General features: G+C 44.2%; 1 protein-coding gene across 1 annotated transcript in view; it reads left to right on the top strand.

The window, feature by feature from the left end:
• LOC126548022 (uncharacterized) overlaps positions 1 to 17,670 on the top strand; it is a 177,250-nt gene that overhangs the window by 104,030 nt on the left and 55,550 nt on the right. Inside the window, exons 9-12 of the mRNA XM_055063307.2 lie at positions 2,491 to 2,514; positions 13,222 to 13,671; positions 14,446 to 14,941; positions 17,420 to 17,426. Coding sequence (XP_054919282.1) covers positions 2,491 to 2,514; positions 13,222 to 13,671; positions 14,446 to 14,941; positions 17,420 to 17,426 — 977 coding nt within the window. The remainder of the gene's footprint in view (positions 1 to 2,490; positions 2,515 to 13,221; positions 13,672 to 14,445; positions 14,942 to 17,419; positions 17,427 to 17,670) is intronic.

The following is a 17,670-nucleotide window of genomic DNA, read 5'->3' as shown; positions in this document are numbered from 1 at the left end:
CGGGCCTATCCACACACCTCACACCTTTCAACAGATTCTGCTGAGCGTTAGTACTCGAAATAATTCCCTCTCAAATATCGAGCTTTTAAAAGAATTTCCTCCTATTGCGAGAGCAATTGTATGGACACTCCAAACGCATTTCTGCCGTCGGCGTGAGGTTCCGTATAAAGTCCAAGGGCGATGATACCGTCGCCGCGCGCCCTACGCTGTACGTGCGAGTGAAAGCGTGCGAGGGGAGCCGACGATCGCGGCTCAATCTCGCCAGCGCGAAAGGGACGAATATGAAAAGGAAGCGCGCCGTTTTCTCTCGCGCGCGAGGCACGCAACGTTGCCAGGCGCCGGACGGAGGAGAAGGAGGGGTAAGGGGGCGCTCTCTCCGGCTGCAACTGCGCATGTGGCGGCTGTGCGCGGTCGCGCGGCCGTCTCTTGAGAGCGATCTACGTTGGAGGTAGGGTTGGTAACATCGATGAACGATTAATCTATTACAAGTATCCCGCAAAACGATTCATCTTCGTCGATGACCACCTTTCATTTATTTGACCTAATCGATTAGACATGTTCGAATAATCGTTTTCTAGAGTTTGACTGGAGTGGCGCGGAAATTTTGAAATCGTACTAGAATGACGGAGGAACATGAGCAGTGACTGTGCGGCTGTGATAGAGCGACTGCCGACTGTTTTTGCGAGTCCTGAGTGGTGCCGAGCTGAGCGCTTCTCTTCTATTCCCCCTACACGTCCCACGCCTCCATGCGGCCCGAAGGCGGAGGCTTGAAATGTCCTCGCAATTCAAGTCGTACTACAGCAGCCCAATCGTTGATCGTCGTGTCACAGCATTCGCACCGGTTTGGAGCATGTATTTGACATAGCGATGGAGTTCATGTCGATTGCAGCAAATCAATAGCATCCGAAAGTCTATTCTCGCATGCTGGTAGGCATCGGTTTCACCCGAACAACCCAGCCAATCGACATACCTTCGCTCTGTAGAAAAGAGCATCTGGCTTAAAATCCTAAACCAGTAATTTTGTTTTCCAAGGTGCATATTGCATTTTCTTTCATATTTTAGTAGGATTTCACCTTGCACTTTTGTCATTTTTCTTACTTCTTGTTTACCTGCACTGTACGAGGATTCACTATAGTGTCATGTAGCTTGCTTAATGCTGCTCTAAGTGCCATTTTATAACTTATATTGTTCATCTTTTCAAAGGGTACAAGCGCCAACTGTATTTAGTCTTTAACAAATTAAACATTATTTTTTATCAAGCTTTATACAATTTCTACATTTGTATTTCTAACTTTGTTCCACCTCTCAAACATTAAAATATTGTCCTACGAAAATAGACAACTCTGTTTTAACCTTTTTCAGGTACACGGTAAAAATTTCGACTAATCATTTAATTGATAAAAATCCCTGCATCGAAAGCGATTAAAGGCGAAAATGATGAGTGATTAATCATTAATTGACTAAAAAAATAAACGACCATCTCTAGTTGGGGGTACGTCTAGGTACGTCGCCAGCTCGTATCTTTGTGCGTGTTGGGTGTCCTCGGCGCTTGCTTTGCGTTGAAGCGATAGACAGCACGAATTTCATTTCGCTCGCTGCTGCTGCCGCGTTTCCTCTCGCCAGCATTTTGACAGCGAATGTCCGCAGTCATCGAGTGTGTTGCATGTTTGCAGTGCGTACAGACACCATGCTTATTAATTTAGTTAGCAAGCGAATGTTTACAAGCTGATTCGACCGATAAAAGTGCTGTCCTAACTTCGTGTGGCTGTCTGCTAATTTGCTATCGCAATCGATGCTTCGCCTTTCGGGCGAAGCTGCGTCTTCTTTGTTATAGTGGGGTCCACAGTGCCATGAACTTCTCAGGGAGCCATTCAATGAACTGTGAATGGCTCCCTATGAGGTGTCACTTTCTTGTGCATATCATCTACGATGCATGCGTTGACGGTGCCTTTGCAGGAGCGGATCAGTAGCGCATTGTCAGATGACAGTGTATATGGAGGCTTAGACCTAGCTGCTTAACACATACGGAAAAGCTCCAATTACGCTTGCTAATTTTGTACTCTCCATGCATTCTTTTCTATGCCTGGCAGATAGCGTCCTCTAACATGTTATTATTTATTTCTATAAACTCCCTAATATGCTACATTACTCTTACAAAGAGTCCGTCAAGTAAACGAGGGAACGGTGAATCATATCAAGATTACGCAGATACGCGAGCGAGTATGCCTAATATGTGATGGAGGTGTTAACGTGTGTTTAAAGACCTTTGGGATAGCGATAATTAGGGGGATGAATGACTAGACCTGTGTACGCTGAAGAGCCTTGGGAGAGATCTGTACCATAAAAAAAATTGATGTTTGGGTATGAAGCATTTGTATGAGCTGCTTATGCAGACAAGAAGACGAAAGGGAAGAGAAATACGTAAATATTTTGGTACACGATTAACTAAGGTGCGAGCACTAATCTTATTTTTATTTTTTTATTTTACAGATGACCATCACGCAGAACAGTGCGGTAAGTACCAATAAGCTGAACAGATATTTGATCTTTTGTCATCTCAATTAATATTATTTTACAGCAGGGTTAACTTTAACGGCTTTATATTTTAAAGTGAACAGAAAGAAAATTGATTTTTTTTCTTGCAATAGCAGTTTTATTTTTCTTTTTTTTACGCATAGATAGCAAGTGTTGAAGCATTTAATTACATGCTACAAACTTGCATCTTCATGGATTGAAGAAAATGCAGCCATTATACCTCGTATACCTCGGGTTCAACACAGGCTGGCAGAATAAAACACTGAAGTGCTGAACTATCGCACGTGGTGCGCATCGTTTCGACGAATATTGGCTACTGCGCCAACTCAAAAAAACACCACAAACGTGCATCAACTTGTGAAGTACAGGCTTAAAGAAAAACAACTTTGTGCCTAGAACTGGATTCGTATCCCGGAAGCAAAATGCTCTTTAAAGGGGCCCTGAAGGTAAATATTAAGTCGAGCTAGATTGAAAGATTAGGCTCTTGTAAGAAGGAATTCTTCATTTGTAACAAAAACAGAGCTTTTTGTAAAAGAAAAAACGACTTCAATATAAAATCGAAGTGGCGCCCTCTGTTGTCGACTATGTTAACCTCTCATGTGTGACGTCAGCACCTCTGATGCACAGAGAACCGCCGCGACGAGTGGTGGGTCGCAAGTGGTGAGACCGTAGAGGCTCAAGGGACCGTAACCGGTAACCTGAACCCAAGCCGAGCCTCAGAGCGAGTCGCGCAAGCTGAACACCGGCACCCGCCAAGCACTACGCTTAAGAGTCTACAAAAGACATAACAACGGCATGGAGGGCAGTCACGTGGAGACGACGTCAAGTCCTCCGCTCTGGCCCGGGCGGTTCAAATTGAGGAGCAGCAGCGGGACCTACGACGGATATTTCCTACGCAAGAAATTTGCATATTGACAGAGAGAAAACGATCGTAGACTTCTAGAAGAATACTCTGATGGTCTAACTCGACTTCGACTTAATATTTTCGTTTAGAGTTCCTTTAAGCACCTAATAGGTATTCGAGCGAAACCTTTCATAAAATAATTTTCGTCATCATTAATGTAAGGCAGAGTGTTTAGCCGTAATATATTCACTTACACGCTATTCTGCCGTGGATGGATGTCACTCAAGCAAATACCCTGTCGAACACTGTGCATATCCTGGGCCGAATTCACAATGGTTATTGTCTATCCCCCCCCTCCCCTCCACCCAAAATTTTTAGCAAATCTCCGACTAGTCTTTACTCCACCTTGACATCACATTGTTCAACGCAGCGAGGAGGGGCTCGGCAACATATAAAAGCCAAAATCAAAAATGATTTTTTTTTCGCAGGAAAAGCTTGCGAATGAACGTTTCCCGCGGTAAAATGTGCAATTTTCGCTCACTTTGCGCGAGAAAGCATCTTAAAAGCCACTTATCAGTACTCTCGCCGTGCAAAGGAAAAAAAAAAACAAAGTTAGGGCATGAATAAAAAAAAAACACATTGTCATCATCTCGAAATCAGTCTTAGAGTGTAGGTCAGACCCGTAACTAAATAAAGCATTTTGACCCCCACCACCTGGGTCCTTTCTATTCGGAATGTTGCGTGTCGACTCCAACATCTTCAATCAAGACATCGGGATATTCTCGTTTATCGGGACGCGCGTTGCACAAGAAAGGCACGCGAAGTCAAAAATACAGGAAAATAAAAGCAAAATCAAGTGGTTGCTCCCTGGAATTGCAGAAAATGGTGGGGGTGTGGCCACACTGACCTGAGCTTGCGCGTCACTGTGCACCCGCTGCGATGCCTGTCTGGCCGGCAATGGTAGCGCTATAGCGTCGCGACTCAGCGAGAGGAAGCGCTACTATAGTATCACCATCAGTTACTGTATAGTGCAAAACACTCATTGATTTGATACCGGCTGATTCGATATTTCGGTTCATTAGAACTCGATCGAAGGTTGGGGCGGCGCCCATGGATTTATATGGGACAAACTTTCGTTATTTCGATCCCAGAATTGGCCCCCACGGACTATTTTGAACTTGACTGGTTGGCATGAACACGCCTGACCCAAATGGTGACCCCTATCGCGAGCCCAACAACTGAAACGTCTGTCTTGGCGGCGCTAGGGGACAGTGAATGCATTTAAGACACGTTACTTCCCACCGTAATCCTAATTTCGCCAAAATATTTCTAAACAGCAGGCCCAAAACAGCTATTTTCGTCATACCGTAGGAAGAGTTTCAAGCGAAAACGACAGCTCGCAATGACTTATTACCCGTTTTCGCCCGTTTCCAACACGCACATTTTCTTTTCAGAGAAAATTGGTAAATTGCCTGCGCGGATGCAGTCAGATACGAAACCGCGTTTGCAACGTTAGCAACAGCCTATACCGTCAGCCTACCGTCGTTTATAGCTAGTATAACTAACTAGTATCAGAACGCTGCTCTGGAGGCAGCATCAGTGCCATTGTCATCACAAAATCGTAACAAAAGTTCTCGCCTAGCAAGCCGACAATGAGGCGCCGCTTACAGTCTGTTACAAAATATAATTTACCAGATAAGTTATTTAACATGCTAAGCTAGAGGAAACAAAGCCGCATCAGGTGTTTTCGGTGTTCCTGAGAATTGCATGCGTTGCAGGATGAAATAGCACAGTGGTTAGTCTAGGTGTGAACCACCATTATCGTGTATTGTTGTAGTGTCGTTCCATAAATCCGAAATATCATATTAAATGCCAATCGCATGTAAGATGGGACCAAAGGACAAAGAATCACACACACGCAGCGCTAACTTTCAGCAATTATTTGAAGCAATCATTAAAGCGAGATCAAATCCCAGCCATGGCGGCTGCATTTCGGTGGGGGCGAAATGCGAAAATACCCGGGTATTAAGGTGCACGTTAAAGAACCCCAGGCGGTATAAATTATTCCGGACTGCCCCACTACGGCGTGCCTCATAATCGTATCGTGGTTTTGGCACGTTAAACCCCATAATTTATATTTTAACAATTTCATTGTTGCTTTGTGTGTGTCTATGTGTGTCCTTTCGTTCCATCTTAGATGCGCTACGCGAATGGCATTTAATATGACGCACCGACAAGCCTAACGTGCAAACTTAGGCGAAGTATCAAGCGCGCAATCAATTGTACGGAGTAGAACATGTTGTGGTTCATAGACAGTGTTAAAGTGCTGTCCGTGTCCGTGTAGATTACGTGTAAATAAATTTTTATGCTGTGAAGGTAAACTTCGCTGGTTTCGCTTTTTTTTTTCTGATTGCCAGAATCGGAGGAATGCTACATTTTTTCTTCTAAAGATGTCGCGTGCGACGTCCGTGTGTCTTGGATTTCAACTTTATTTAGGAGCTTTAATGACATTTTTAAATTACTTTTTTACTGTTAACCCATCAAAACAGTGCGTGAGTGTGTGTTAGATTCGGAGGTGTGTCGGAGTCAGGCCAATACGTACTGCCACAGTACGTATGAAACAGTACTGCGATTGGCAGTTTTTTTTTCTTCTTTAATTCGACCCGCCTCATAATTTGGTCAATGCGTCGGTCCTGTCAAGGTCGAATTAGTGGCAGTCGACTGTACCACATGTAGTGTAACTTTACGTCGGTGCGCAAGCTGCTACTGAAGAGGTGGATTAGGAGAGGACGAGCAGTCGACCACCGTGTTGAACTACGGTTAATTGCCTCTAACTACGCTGCTTGCAAACAAACGAGCTGAAATCTTACAGGCTGTTTTGAATGCCACCTCTCTAATAACATTCTGAATATTACACAGACATATTGAAATGTGTTTAGGATATTAGGATATTAATCATGAAGATTTCTTGCTTTGGTTAAAAAACATTCTTGAAAATAATTCTAGGTACGCAGCAGAAGAAATGTTTCTACTTATTTTAGATGCACTGGGCTTTCTTGTGAACCAAAAGAATTGCGGCTGGGATCATCCCTTTAAAAAATAGAGAGACTAAGCTAGAGACTCAGATTTTGACTAGTTTTCTTATGCAAACTTATTAACGAACACAAAAGTTCGGCAGCAAACCCCTTTCTTTTAGTTCAGTGGCGCCTCAGATATTCGGGAACGACTCACAGAAAGTTGTTTTTCGAAGGTTCATCAATTACTGAGGCAATATTCCTGAAGCCCTCAAAAACATGGTTTTTGTTCCAGAAAAGTCAGTCCAGGACGCCTTTGCAGTACATGTAATATCCAGGAATTTTTTCTTCCGATAGCTTCTCGAACTGTTCGTTTCACATTCCCTTGCCTTCTCGTTCTTACTTCCGGCAGATACTAAGAAGTCTGCATTTGCAATTAAGTTGTTGTCCGTCCTGGTCAACACCGTACCATAAGCACTGCTGGTGGGCTATTTTGGGCATATATTCAAATTCTGTCATATTGTAAAATTCTGTAATAGAGGCATTTTGAGCCAATCAGAAAGCCCATAGCAGCCCTGTGGGTCAATCAAAGCTGACAAGATGACGAATCCGACAATGTCCAGAATAGTACCCCTGGTGTGACACCGAGTGCTTCAAATACTTTTTTTTATAACATTGCCCCATGATTACGATAACTAATGACACGATACACAGAAGTTTTCACAGCAGGTCATAGAACAGAGAGCAAAATTAATTATGAAAGTTCAGCCAGACTTAAATCCAAGTTATCGCTAAGAGAAAATTCAAAATACAAGCAAAAAAATTATGCAGATCCCACGCACTGTAGGAATCGATGTAAGCGAAGCTTTTCGTGCTGGATGCTTTGATTGACGATACCTAGCGGTGATTCTGACGGCTAAAGCTTAATTTCTTCAATGTTTAGGCCAACACGAGAGTGGTGAGTTGGTGTTAAACGTTACCTTGCGTGCACCACTGCTGTTTGTTTGCGTAGTGCACAGAACACACAGGGAGAGGTGTTTGCTTGAGGCGTTGTTGTGCGCCACATTTCATAACCTCTGAGAGGGTTGAGCATAGTCTTTGCCTCAGATGGCACATCACATTGTGTCAGAAGTATTAAACTTGAACCGGTTACGTGGCCGTACGTGCCAAAACCACTCCGGATTAATTTTGACACCGTGATGTTCTTTAACGTGTCCCAAAATCTAAGTGCGCGTGCGTTTTCTATTTCGCCCCCGTCGAAATGCGGCTGCCGCGATTGGGATCAAATCCATGGCCTCTAGCAATGCCATAGCCGCAAAGCTCACGCGGCAGGCACAGAAGTGTTGATTTGACGGCCGACCGCTTCGGTAGTGTCCCCTCGACCCTGCGGTGCGCTTTAATTATTGCGGCTCTACTTCTGCGCGCCCTACGTAAGTTGCCCATTTGACATATTTGCATGGCATTTATTTTCAGAAATACGTACGGTACTGTACCTTGAACTTAAGCTTATTGTGTTTCCCCGCAACCGCTGTAGTATAGTAGTGGAGTTTCCTCTCCTTTTCACATCACTCCCCTCTCTTATATGGGAACTGCCTCTTCTCCTCCCTGTCCTTCTCCTATCTACAGTTCTATCTGCGTCCCCTCTGGCTTCGCACATTAGTAGAAAGGGAAGCGCTGCAGTTTCTGCAATGCTTTTGAGGGGAGTCATGGATAATTACAGCTGTCAAGCGGCTAATGCGGCGATGGCCAGGGAACTCCAGAGAGCATTGTGCACATTCGACGCGGTGGAGTGAAAACGAGTTTCTCCCGCCGTCTTTCCTCTCTACTTGCGCCTGTCATCTATATACACGCTCTGAACCACCCCCCGACGCGGTGTGCGCGGCAGCAGCTGCAGTGGAAAAGCCAAAGGAAGAGACAAAGAAAGCTTCGCTTTAATAAGAGTTACCCTCCACTCGAATTTTCGCGACCTTGAGGTGCACATTTCACTCTCCCATGTTGTCAGGGGCCATTGCATTAGCGGAAGTCGGCGTGCCATGGTTGCCAAGCCTGTTCAGCCTGTTGATGGCATTCCATGGCCTCAGCGATCGGGCTGCGCGTGGTCGAGTCTTCGAAACCGTGGCGTCACTTTTATGGTTACAACAGCTTCCACAACATATTTTGTTGTAGCGCAAGCTGAACAAAGAGAACAGAAAGGCACATCTGACACACACAGCGCTAACTTTCAACAACAGATTTATTTCTCGTTCTCGTCGCTGTATGTACACCCTCGAAACGTCATACAGCACGTGCAAAATTTCGGTAAAAATTAACTGGGAACCACACGTAAGCAGCTTTCTGACTCACATATTCACAGACATATGTACACGTTCAGTGGGAACAAAGATAATTGAGCTTGTTTGAATGAATTGAATTATGGGGTTTTACGTGCCGAAACCACTTTCTGATTATGAGGCACGCCGTAGTGGAGGACTCCAGAAATTTTGACCACCTGTGGTTCTTTAACGTGCACCTAAATCTAAGTACACGTGTGTTTTCGCATTTCGCCCCCATCGAAATGCGGCCACCGTGGCCGGGATTCGATCCCGCGAACTCGTGCGCAGCAGTCTAACACCATAGACACTGAGCAACCACGGCGGGTCAGAGCTTGTTTGAGAATAATGAAATGGAAGGTTTACTGACACATGCGTCGCCGAATGTTGATATGTGTCTAGCTTCTATTATCAAACGCGTCATCTCACACCTGCTTCTACTCATGATGACTGTTTATTTAAATCTAGGCTTGCATTGACATTTCTGGCAATGGATGACAAGAAAGCCGTCGACGGCCAAGTTGTTTACTTTGTTATTGTGTTCTCGTAGCTTGTCATTTATGCATCTTCCTGTTTGACCAATGTAGGATCGTCTACACCCGAGAGGAATGCGGTATACCATCCGCGATGCAATCAATGAATTTGTTTTTATGTTTGTTTTTTTCGCATGCGGTACGTGCGATTCTTTCTGGCCTTGTGTTTCTACCCAGGTTGACCAATTTACTATAGGCGCCGAAAATACAACGTTGATGCCGCTTCTTCAAGCAATCTTCTTTAATCTTTGGGAGAACCCGTGTATGTAGGGGATGACAGCAACCTTTCTTTTGTTGATGTCAGTGCTTCCATGCACCTGTTCCGAACTACTTTCCTGTGCCTTCTTAAGCAGTCCTTCTGCGACTGACACAAGCACGTGGCTCGGGTAACCAGCGCAGCTCAAACGCGAGGCTTGCGGTCCGAAGCTATCATGCATTAGGTGCTGGCATAATTTATTCAGTGCTTCGCTGAAACACATCTTCGCGATTCCCCTCTTCACAAGCTTTGTATGCGCGGAATGAAATGGTAAAAGTGGCTTACTTGCCCTAGGTTCGTAACACCAGCAGGTTTCTTTATCGGTGAGCACAAACTTGACGTCAAGGAATCTAATGCTTCCATCGCATGGCATTTCAAAGGTCACTTCTAGTTGGTTAAGACAGTCACGAATAGTGGTAAAAACGGGAACACATTCATGAGTAAAACGAGCGGATGTACAGTCAATAAGAACTAAGAAGTCATCAACATATCTAAAAACTTTTACAACCTTAGATTCATGAAGGCGCTCTGACAGGTCTCTGTCCAGTTTGGCTAAAAGCAGATTACTTAGCACTGGTGCTAGGCAAGAACCTATACACACTCCCTGTTTCTGCAGATACAGGGTACCTTTGTTTTCGATAAGCGTAGACGACAACTAAAACCTAAGCAATTCTAAAAAAAATTTCAATGGATGTACCTGCTTCCGTGCTAAACCTAACGGCACTACATGTATTGATGCAACTGTTAATACAGGTTAATAATTCTGATTGTGGCAGAGAATAATAAAGGTCTTTAACATCTGCGGAGAAGGCCTCTAAACCTTGATTTTCATGAGCTCTTACAAAATTTAAAACCTCCTTGGAGCTTTTTGTCAGGAAAGGGTCATTGATGTCTAGCAAGTTTAGTTTTTCTTGTACAAGGCGACATATTTCTGCCATGCGTCCCTCTCAGAAACTATCACCCTGAACGGTACACTTTCTTTGTGAGTCTTAGCGCTGAAAAATACTTTCAGATAATCGTTCTTGCTTGTTTTGATGCTGCTCATCACACCTTGCAGATTCATCTTTTTGCAAAATTGTTTTGTTTTCGCTCTGACCTTATAACAAGATATGTAATTTCGCTGATTAAAAACTGCCGAAATAGCGTTTATAGCTTTCTCATTGAACTCTTCATGCGAAAAAACTGCGAAGCCGCCTTCTTTATCAGCTGGCAGCACACACAGATCATGCTGTAACAAGTATGATTCTACATGTTTCACAGGTAATGTCTGACGTGGAGGCTTACAGCTTTTCAAGGCGTCGACACCTTCGGAGTTGATCCTCGTGGCCTCGTCCTTTGGAGCACGTCTAGAGACTTGACGCACAATAGATAAAAGTTCAGGCTTTTTCTTTGGGGGTTGCAGCGGAAACCTTGGTCAGAGCCCCAAGACGTCACGTACAGGTTCAGAGAGGAAAAGTCCTTCCGTTATATGCATGTTGCAGGTCGCATTCACGCGCACTTTCCTCACCCAGTCACGTATATGCCTCAGCTGAAGATTCCAGTGAAACTCCGTCATTTGGTCTGCCAGCCGTAGATGCTTTCGGTCTTGCATTTCCGCTGTGTGGGGTTCATAGGTGCTGCGCACCTGCGCATAGGCTCTGAACAGTCTAGCCTGTCAGAGCCATTCTGAGCGCTGCTGACGTGTGGTTCCCAGTTTATTTTTTTGCTCGTTCTTACCGAAATTTTACACTTGCTGGATGACGTTTCGAGGGTATATAGCGACGAGAACCGGAAATAAATCTGTTGTTGAAAGTTAGCGCTGTGTGTCAGATGTGCGCCTTTCTGTTGTCCTTGTTCAGCTTGCGCTGCAACAAAATAAGATATTCCGTACCAACAAGCCCCTATACCTATCCTTATCAGCTTCGACGAGGCGGTCGTTGGCGCACCAAAGTGATGCCACGTCGTTCCCGTAGTTGCAACACCTCGCCCGTGGCCCTGCAATACTTAGAATAGTTGTAAAACCTAATGCCGTAGCTTTATTGCTCAGTATTCGCAATATCGTGCGAACGTAAATCGCACATTATATTTTTAACCAATCATCATAGCCTAACCAAAACCACTGCATCGAGGTGATGCCGTGGTCGCCGCTCAACAAGCTTTCCATGGCGCATTGCACGGCGTTTTTAATTTGTTCGAAGACTCGTTTGTGTTCGGGGTCAGCTCATAGAGGCACTTTCTGCCTATAACTGCGTATCTGCTTTCACAGAGCGCTCGTAAAAGAAAACAAAACAGTTGGGGACCATCAGAAAAACAAAGATGGCCCACAAGTGGAATGGTGATAACCAGTGATAACTATTCAAAACCGATGGCAACATGTACAGGGTGTTTCAGCGAACACTCACATATTAAAGGTTCCCTGTGGCAGATAGCGCAATTCTAGTTTATGAGCCAGTCTACTCGAAGTGGCGGACACTACTTGCACCAAAAATTGAAATGCACAATCGACTAACTAACAAGAATTCACTCATTAACTTTTAGCTAATTATCTTATGACCCATATTGCAATTTACAAATTCTAGCAGTGGACTTCGCAAGGCGGATCCACTTGGAACGAATTTTCAGGACGACACCAGTTTCGAGATATAGATTCCCGAACTTTGCGGAGAAATGCATTGGCGTTCCAGTTACTTGTGTGCTTCAGTGCATGAAACGACGTTTTGTTCACAAATTAACTGGAACGCCAATGCATTTCTCCGCAAAGTTCTGGAATTTATATCTCGAAACTGCAGGTCTCTTCTTGAAGATTCGTTCCAGGTGGATCCGCCTTGTGAACTCCACGTCTAGAATTTGTAAATTGCAATATGGGCCATAATGTAATTAGTTAAAACTTAATTAGTAAATTTTTATTAATTAGCCGATTTTGCATCTCAATTTTTTGTGCAAGTATTGTCCGCCGTTTCGAGTAGACCAGCTCATCAACTAGAATTGTGATATCTGCCACAGGCAACTTTTAAAGATTTTTGAAAGTATTCGCTGAAACACCCTGTAGAGGCAAACAATTGCTTCCTGCCATAAATGTCGAAGAGTTGTTATTTATTTTATTTATTCATGCCACCATTTCTTCAGGAAGTTTTCTCAGGGTGGACAAACTGACATAATTATTTTACATAGAAGTAGCACAAATTGCAAGTAACAAAATTACACTAATAGCAATGATTGACATCATTAGGGCGTATACTGAGCCTTAAAAATCTAATAGTAAATAAACTTATCTCTAAATCCTTGAACAAAGAGCAGTTTTTAAGCCTCTTTAATCAAAAATCGTCAACGCAGAAAATTACTAAGCACCACACCAGCTTTCACAGCCAGTAGGCGGAGCCACAAGAGGACGTGCTAGGCGCCATCTTTAGATGACGCGTAGCGCCCAGGCGCGTATCTTGTCACTTGGTGGAAATTTGTGCCATATGGAACAGATGCTACAATATTTTAGCGTCAAAATAAATAAGAAAACTCGATTTCTGGCCGATCTTATTACCTGTCGTTGGCACACAGTTGTTTGTTGAACCATTTAGGACTTCTCAATATATCGCCTGTCGGTAGTACTCAGGGAAACGTTCTGAAGCTGTAGGCACGTCTTCAAAGTTCCTGTGAAAAGTACTTTTTTCCCCCTTTATTTCCCTTTTTTTCCACAGTAATCAAATTCATGTGTGCTTTTGAACGCCTGGTAACCCGCGCTGTTGTTCCTATGCAGAGGGGCGCCTTTGCGGTCAGCAACTAAGCGAGACCCAGTGCTTGGCTTCCTGCGGTCCAGGCACGGTGGACGGCCGCTGCCGCTGGCGCCATGGCTCTAACGGGCGCCACCTCTCTACACGTTACAGCACCTGCACTGGGGATCCAGAGAGTTGTCCAGATAGCATCTGCGACGAGCTGGAGCTTATGCAGCCCTCGCTATGTCCACAGGATTGTGCAGAGCACGTCGTCGGCGAGGCTGTGGCAGGGCCGTCCGGCAAAGGAATCGAGAAGGCCATGGGCATTTGTTCGTGCGCCTCGGCCGAGAGTTGCACATGCACCAAACTGCCCGCCCGTCCTGACAGCCGCGACAGTGTGCTTGTCGCCCACCCATGGCCGCCAAGTGCCCATGAAGACAAACAGCGTTCATTTGTCCACCAGCCTGCAATTACTGACTTTGGGCGGCGGCCAGGTGAGTCCTGGCCGCACGTTTGGCCATGTTTGACCTTCGAAATGTGCCTCTTGGGCGCATTGGCTTGCCTCACAGCGATTTTTTTCGTCTTTCTGTTTCTTTAAGCTGTAATGCGCATGTTACACTGTTTATAAATAATATGAAGGTCTTCCTCCGCGTTCTCTAGAAGGGGGTGAAGCGTGTTTTATTCTGCACAGAGACAATAATGTCATAAATACACAGGTTTATAATAGATACAAGTTTGTTTCCGTTTTCTTTTTTTTCTCTTTATTTCTTTTTTTTAATACAGAAGGAACATGTGCAGTTTCATTTATAACAACAGTTGGTCGTCAACAGCCAAATAGGCTGTCGGTTATCCCTATAGGCTCTTAGTTAACAATAACCTTATAGGCTAGCTACTAGTTTTACTATTGGAATTTTCGCTAGAAAACAAGGTCAACAGCAGTTCTCTCTTTAGAAAAGTAAGCACGCAGAAAGAAAAAGGTGCAGCATGAGACCATTTGTAGCATGCAGCTTTGCCTACTGCACTAAGCTTCGCTTTCTTCTTGTGTTCCCAGCATTGGCTATAATGTTTCGCTGTAGATGCGAGTAAAGCTGACGGCAAAAGAATTTGATGGGCGGCTGTCGCCACCAGTGGTCTTAACCGTGGGCACGATCAGGAAACCAGGAGAAGACAGGAATATACTTGCCCACCTCCATTCCCCTACCCTTTTCTTTTGTGAATCATGTTTGGTGTTTACACTCTTCCTAAGTTAGCGGAATGCATGTGTGCAGAGCCTGGTGGTTCGGTGGCGCCTGCTGCTGCAGGGTCCTGTGGTGCTGGTTGTGTGGCGTCATTGTGCCTGGCTGGCTTGCTGGTATCAGCCCTTGCAGTGGCTGCACTGGTGGTGCTTGTACGAAGGCAGCGTGTGGCCGCCAAGCACAAGTACCTAGGCTCTAGAGCTTCGCTGTCAGTGCCCTCAGACTACATTGACAGCCGCAGCGCCACTTCGCCCTCTGCACCTGATGCCGCTGTGCAGGCCTCTACACCACACACTGATTCCGTAGCAGGATCACCATTTTCCAAGCTGCAGGCAAGTTGCATGCACAGCAGGAGCAGAGCTGACATGACACACTTGCAGAAGGCTGGTGGGGTGCCCTGGGAAAAGTTGTGGTACAGAGAACAAGATTGGTTTACTTGCTCCAGTTGTAATGGTGTAGATGCATGCAGAAACAAAGGAAGCCTTGTTTCGTATGACATTGTTGCTGTACTTGTTCAGCCATTTCTCTAGTTGTTGTTCTTTATAATCAGCTGTTACGTAGCAGAGAGGTACATCTGTAATGTTAGTCGCTGTGCACTATTTTGCCTTATATTGTGTGCAAGGCTTGTCTGGTTTTGTTGACAAAGTGCCATGAATCCGTGGGCTGGGTGTCTGTATTGACAAGCACTGATGCAAAGAAGGCCTCCATTTTCATGTTTACTTGCGGGGAAAGAGACCTTTCTTTCTCCTAGCTATTTAAAGCAAACCGCAACAACAATTAAAAACTTGAAACTGGGGTTTGTTGCCTTTGTTTGTTTGTCCATCTGTTCTTTGCATTAAAGGGACTGACAACTGGCCAGAAAGTGTTGGGAGGTGTTGATGGAAATGAAATGACCTTGATTTATAGCAATAGAATCCAGCATGCTTTTTACAATTTAAGTAGGAATTATAATTTTAAATTGTCAAAGAAAGTCTCGAAAACCAGTAAGTGGTGAGGCCTGGCAGTGAAATCTTGCTACTTCAGATGCAGTCTATGAGATTTCTGTACGTAAGTCAGTTGTTATTAAGTACAATATGATTATTGCTTAAAATTGCAGTTGCTATATTATTTGACGCTTTCGCTTTATTCTATGCTTCGGAAATGAAAAGCGCGCACATGGCTACAGCAACACACTGAACTGCGAATCACGTGTAGAAGCGTCGTTTTGTTTTCGATCCGATTGGTTTCATTTTGGCTGATTAAATAACAAAGCAGTTGGAGAGGAAACCACGAAAACACATAGTTATTATCGCAGAAATACTTTAACAGTCCAGTAAATATGAATAGCAGGAACATTCACTTGATGAGTGAAATAATACTTTCTTACAGTTACGGCCGCATTTGTCGTCTGCCTCCCACTAATGCTGGCGTATAACTACTATGGCGCACACCAATCACTGTTTCCAGCATGCTTCTAGTTGACGAGTACATGCTCACATCAGATCGAAAAATTCTTATAAAAAATGTTCCATGGCGTTCTCCACGTTGCCACTTCAGGATTAGACACTCTGACTGGTATGGTAAGCTTTCCAATGCTATAATAAAATAGATACCCTGAAAATTGGTTGTCAGGCTGTTTAAGCCATCATCGTCAGTTCACCTTCTTACCTTCATCTGCATCCTTGCCATATGGCGAAGAAAAACAACTTTGCCCACCGCTGCCACTGGAGATTAAACTCGTGCCTCTTCAGTAATGTGCAATTGTGAGCCGGATGCATTAACCACTGAGCTTTCATGCTTGGCAATTTCTGTAGGGTTTCGTGCACTACGCAGGCCCTGAGAGTGGTCTGTGTATGTATTTCGGAGGCCACGGCAGGTGATACTGTAACAGATAAAGACGACGTTGTGCACACCACAAAGCAGTTGTTCTTGAGAAGATAGTAGTGTCGAACGTTAAGGAACCCCAGAGGGTCAAAATTAATCCAGAGTCCCCCACTGCATACAGCATGCCTCATAACCATATATGGCTTTGGTATGTAAAACCCCAGAATTCAATTAATGAAGGTGTTGACCCTGAGAGCCTGCTGCTATAGCAGTAAATCAGTTCAGGTGCAGAGGAATCACTGAAATTGACCTGGTAATTTTTATATGTATTTATTTTATTACAACATAGTACATGTAAAACACACACAAAATGAGTGGGCCAGCATGACACCTAAACATATGTCTACAGTGAAGTACATAAAATAAACTTCAAGTAAATTTTATTCAGCAAAAACTGTCTACTTTGCATGTTCACTGACAGATGGTAGCCTACAAAATGATAACAAGGAAAGTATAAAGAAAAAAAATTATGCAGATCCAATGTACATCTTGGAATCTTTGTGAAGTGAAGCTTTTGTGAAGTATTTAATCAATAGCCATACATTCGCCCATTTCATTCCTGCATCTTTGGCGTAATAGAAACTGGAGTGCGCACATGTGCTCTCACGCACCCGTGCCATGCAATGCGACACACGTGGCGATAATCTCAAAGAGCTAGCTGGCATTGGCATAATAAAAGCATACATGCGATTGTGGCTTAATGGTTAGAGCATTGGGCCGCTGTACTGGGAGACAGAAGTTCGATCCCACCATCGGGCTCATAATCCAATTCTTTTTAACTGTGAGCTATTCGGCAAGACAGCAGCAGCGCCCCGCATCCACAGTCAGGAAAGTCCAGGAGGGTTCAAAAAGAAAGCTTCGCTTTAAAAAGAAAAAAAAACCTATTTCATAACACCGAGAAAGCTAATATTAAGTGAATGTTAGGTGATAATCTAGTGCATGCCTGTCAAGAAAAGCCATTTTATCATCCTATAAGAAAACTGAAGACTTGCCAATGCAACAAAAACCCCCTTTTTTGTGTGTGTGGTATGCTCCTCCTAACTCATGTAGATGCGTAATGTGGTGCTGTAGAAGCATGGGAGCACCGTTAAATGTTGGTGAACCAGTGCAGTTCCTTAAGTGTAATGCTTCTGTCTTTTTCCAGCTGCATAGTCAGTGTGTGCATGTTAGCGAAAACATATAACATTCTTGCTTTCTTTAATTTCTTTACTTTGCCTATCTGATAAATTAAATGACTTTTGTTGATAGTGAATGGGTATCCGTTACATTGCACACTTAGGTTTGTTTCGTGTTTCACTTTCGCAGAGTGATGCAGTTGGCAAGTTGCAGTTCCTTCTTCGCTGTTCTTTTTGTTCTTGTTATTAACTCGTTGCTGCCGTGATAGCTGATAGCAAG

Source organism: Dermacentor andersoni, chromosome 1 (assembly GCF_023375885.2).
Source record: "Dermacentor andersoni chromosome 1, qqDerAnde1_hic_scaffold, whole genome shotgun sequence".
Classification (NCBI taxonomy): Eukaryota; Metazoa; Arthropoda; class Arachnida; order Ixodida; family Ixodidae; genus Dermacentor; species Dermacentor andersoni.
This window is presented reverse-complemented; position numbering and strand designations above follow the sequence as displayed.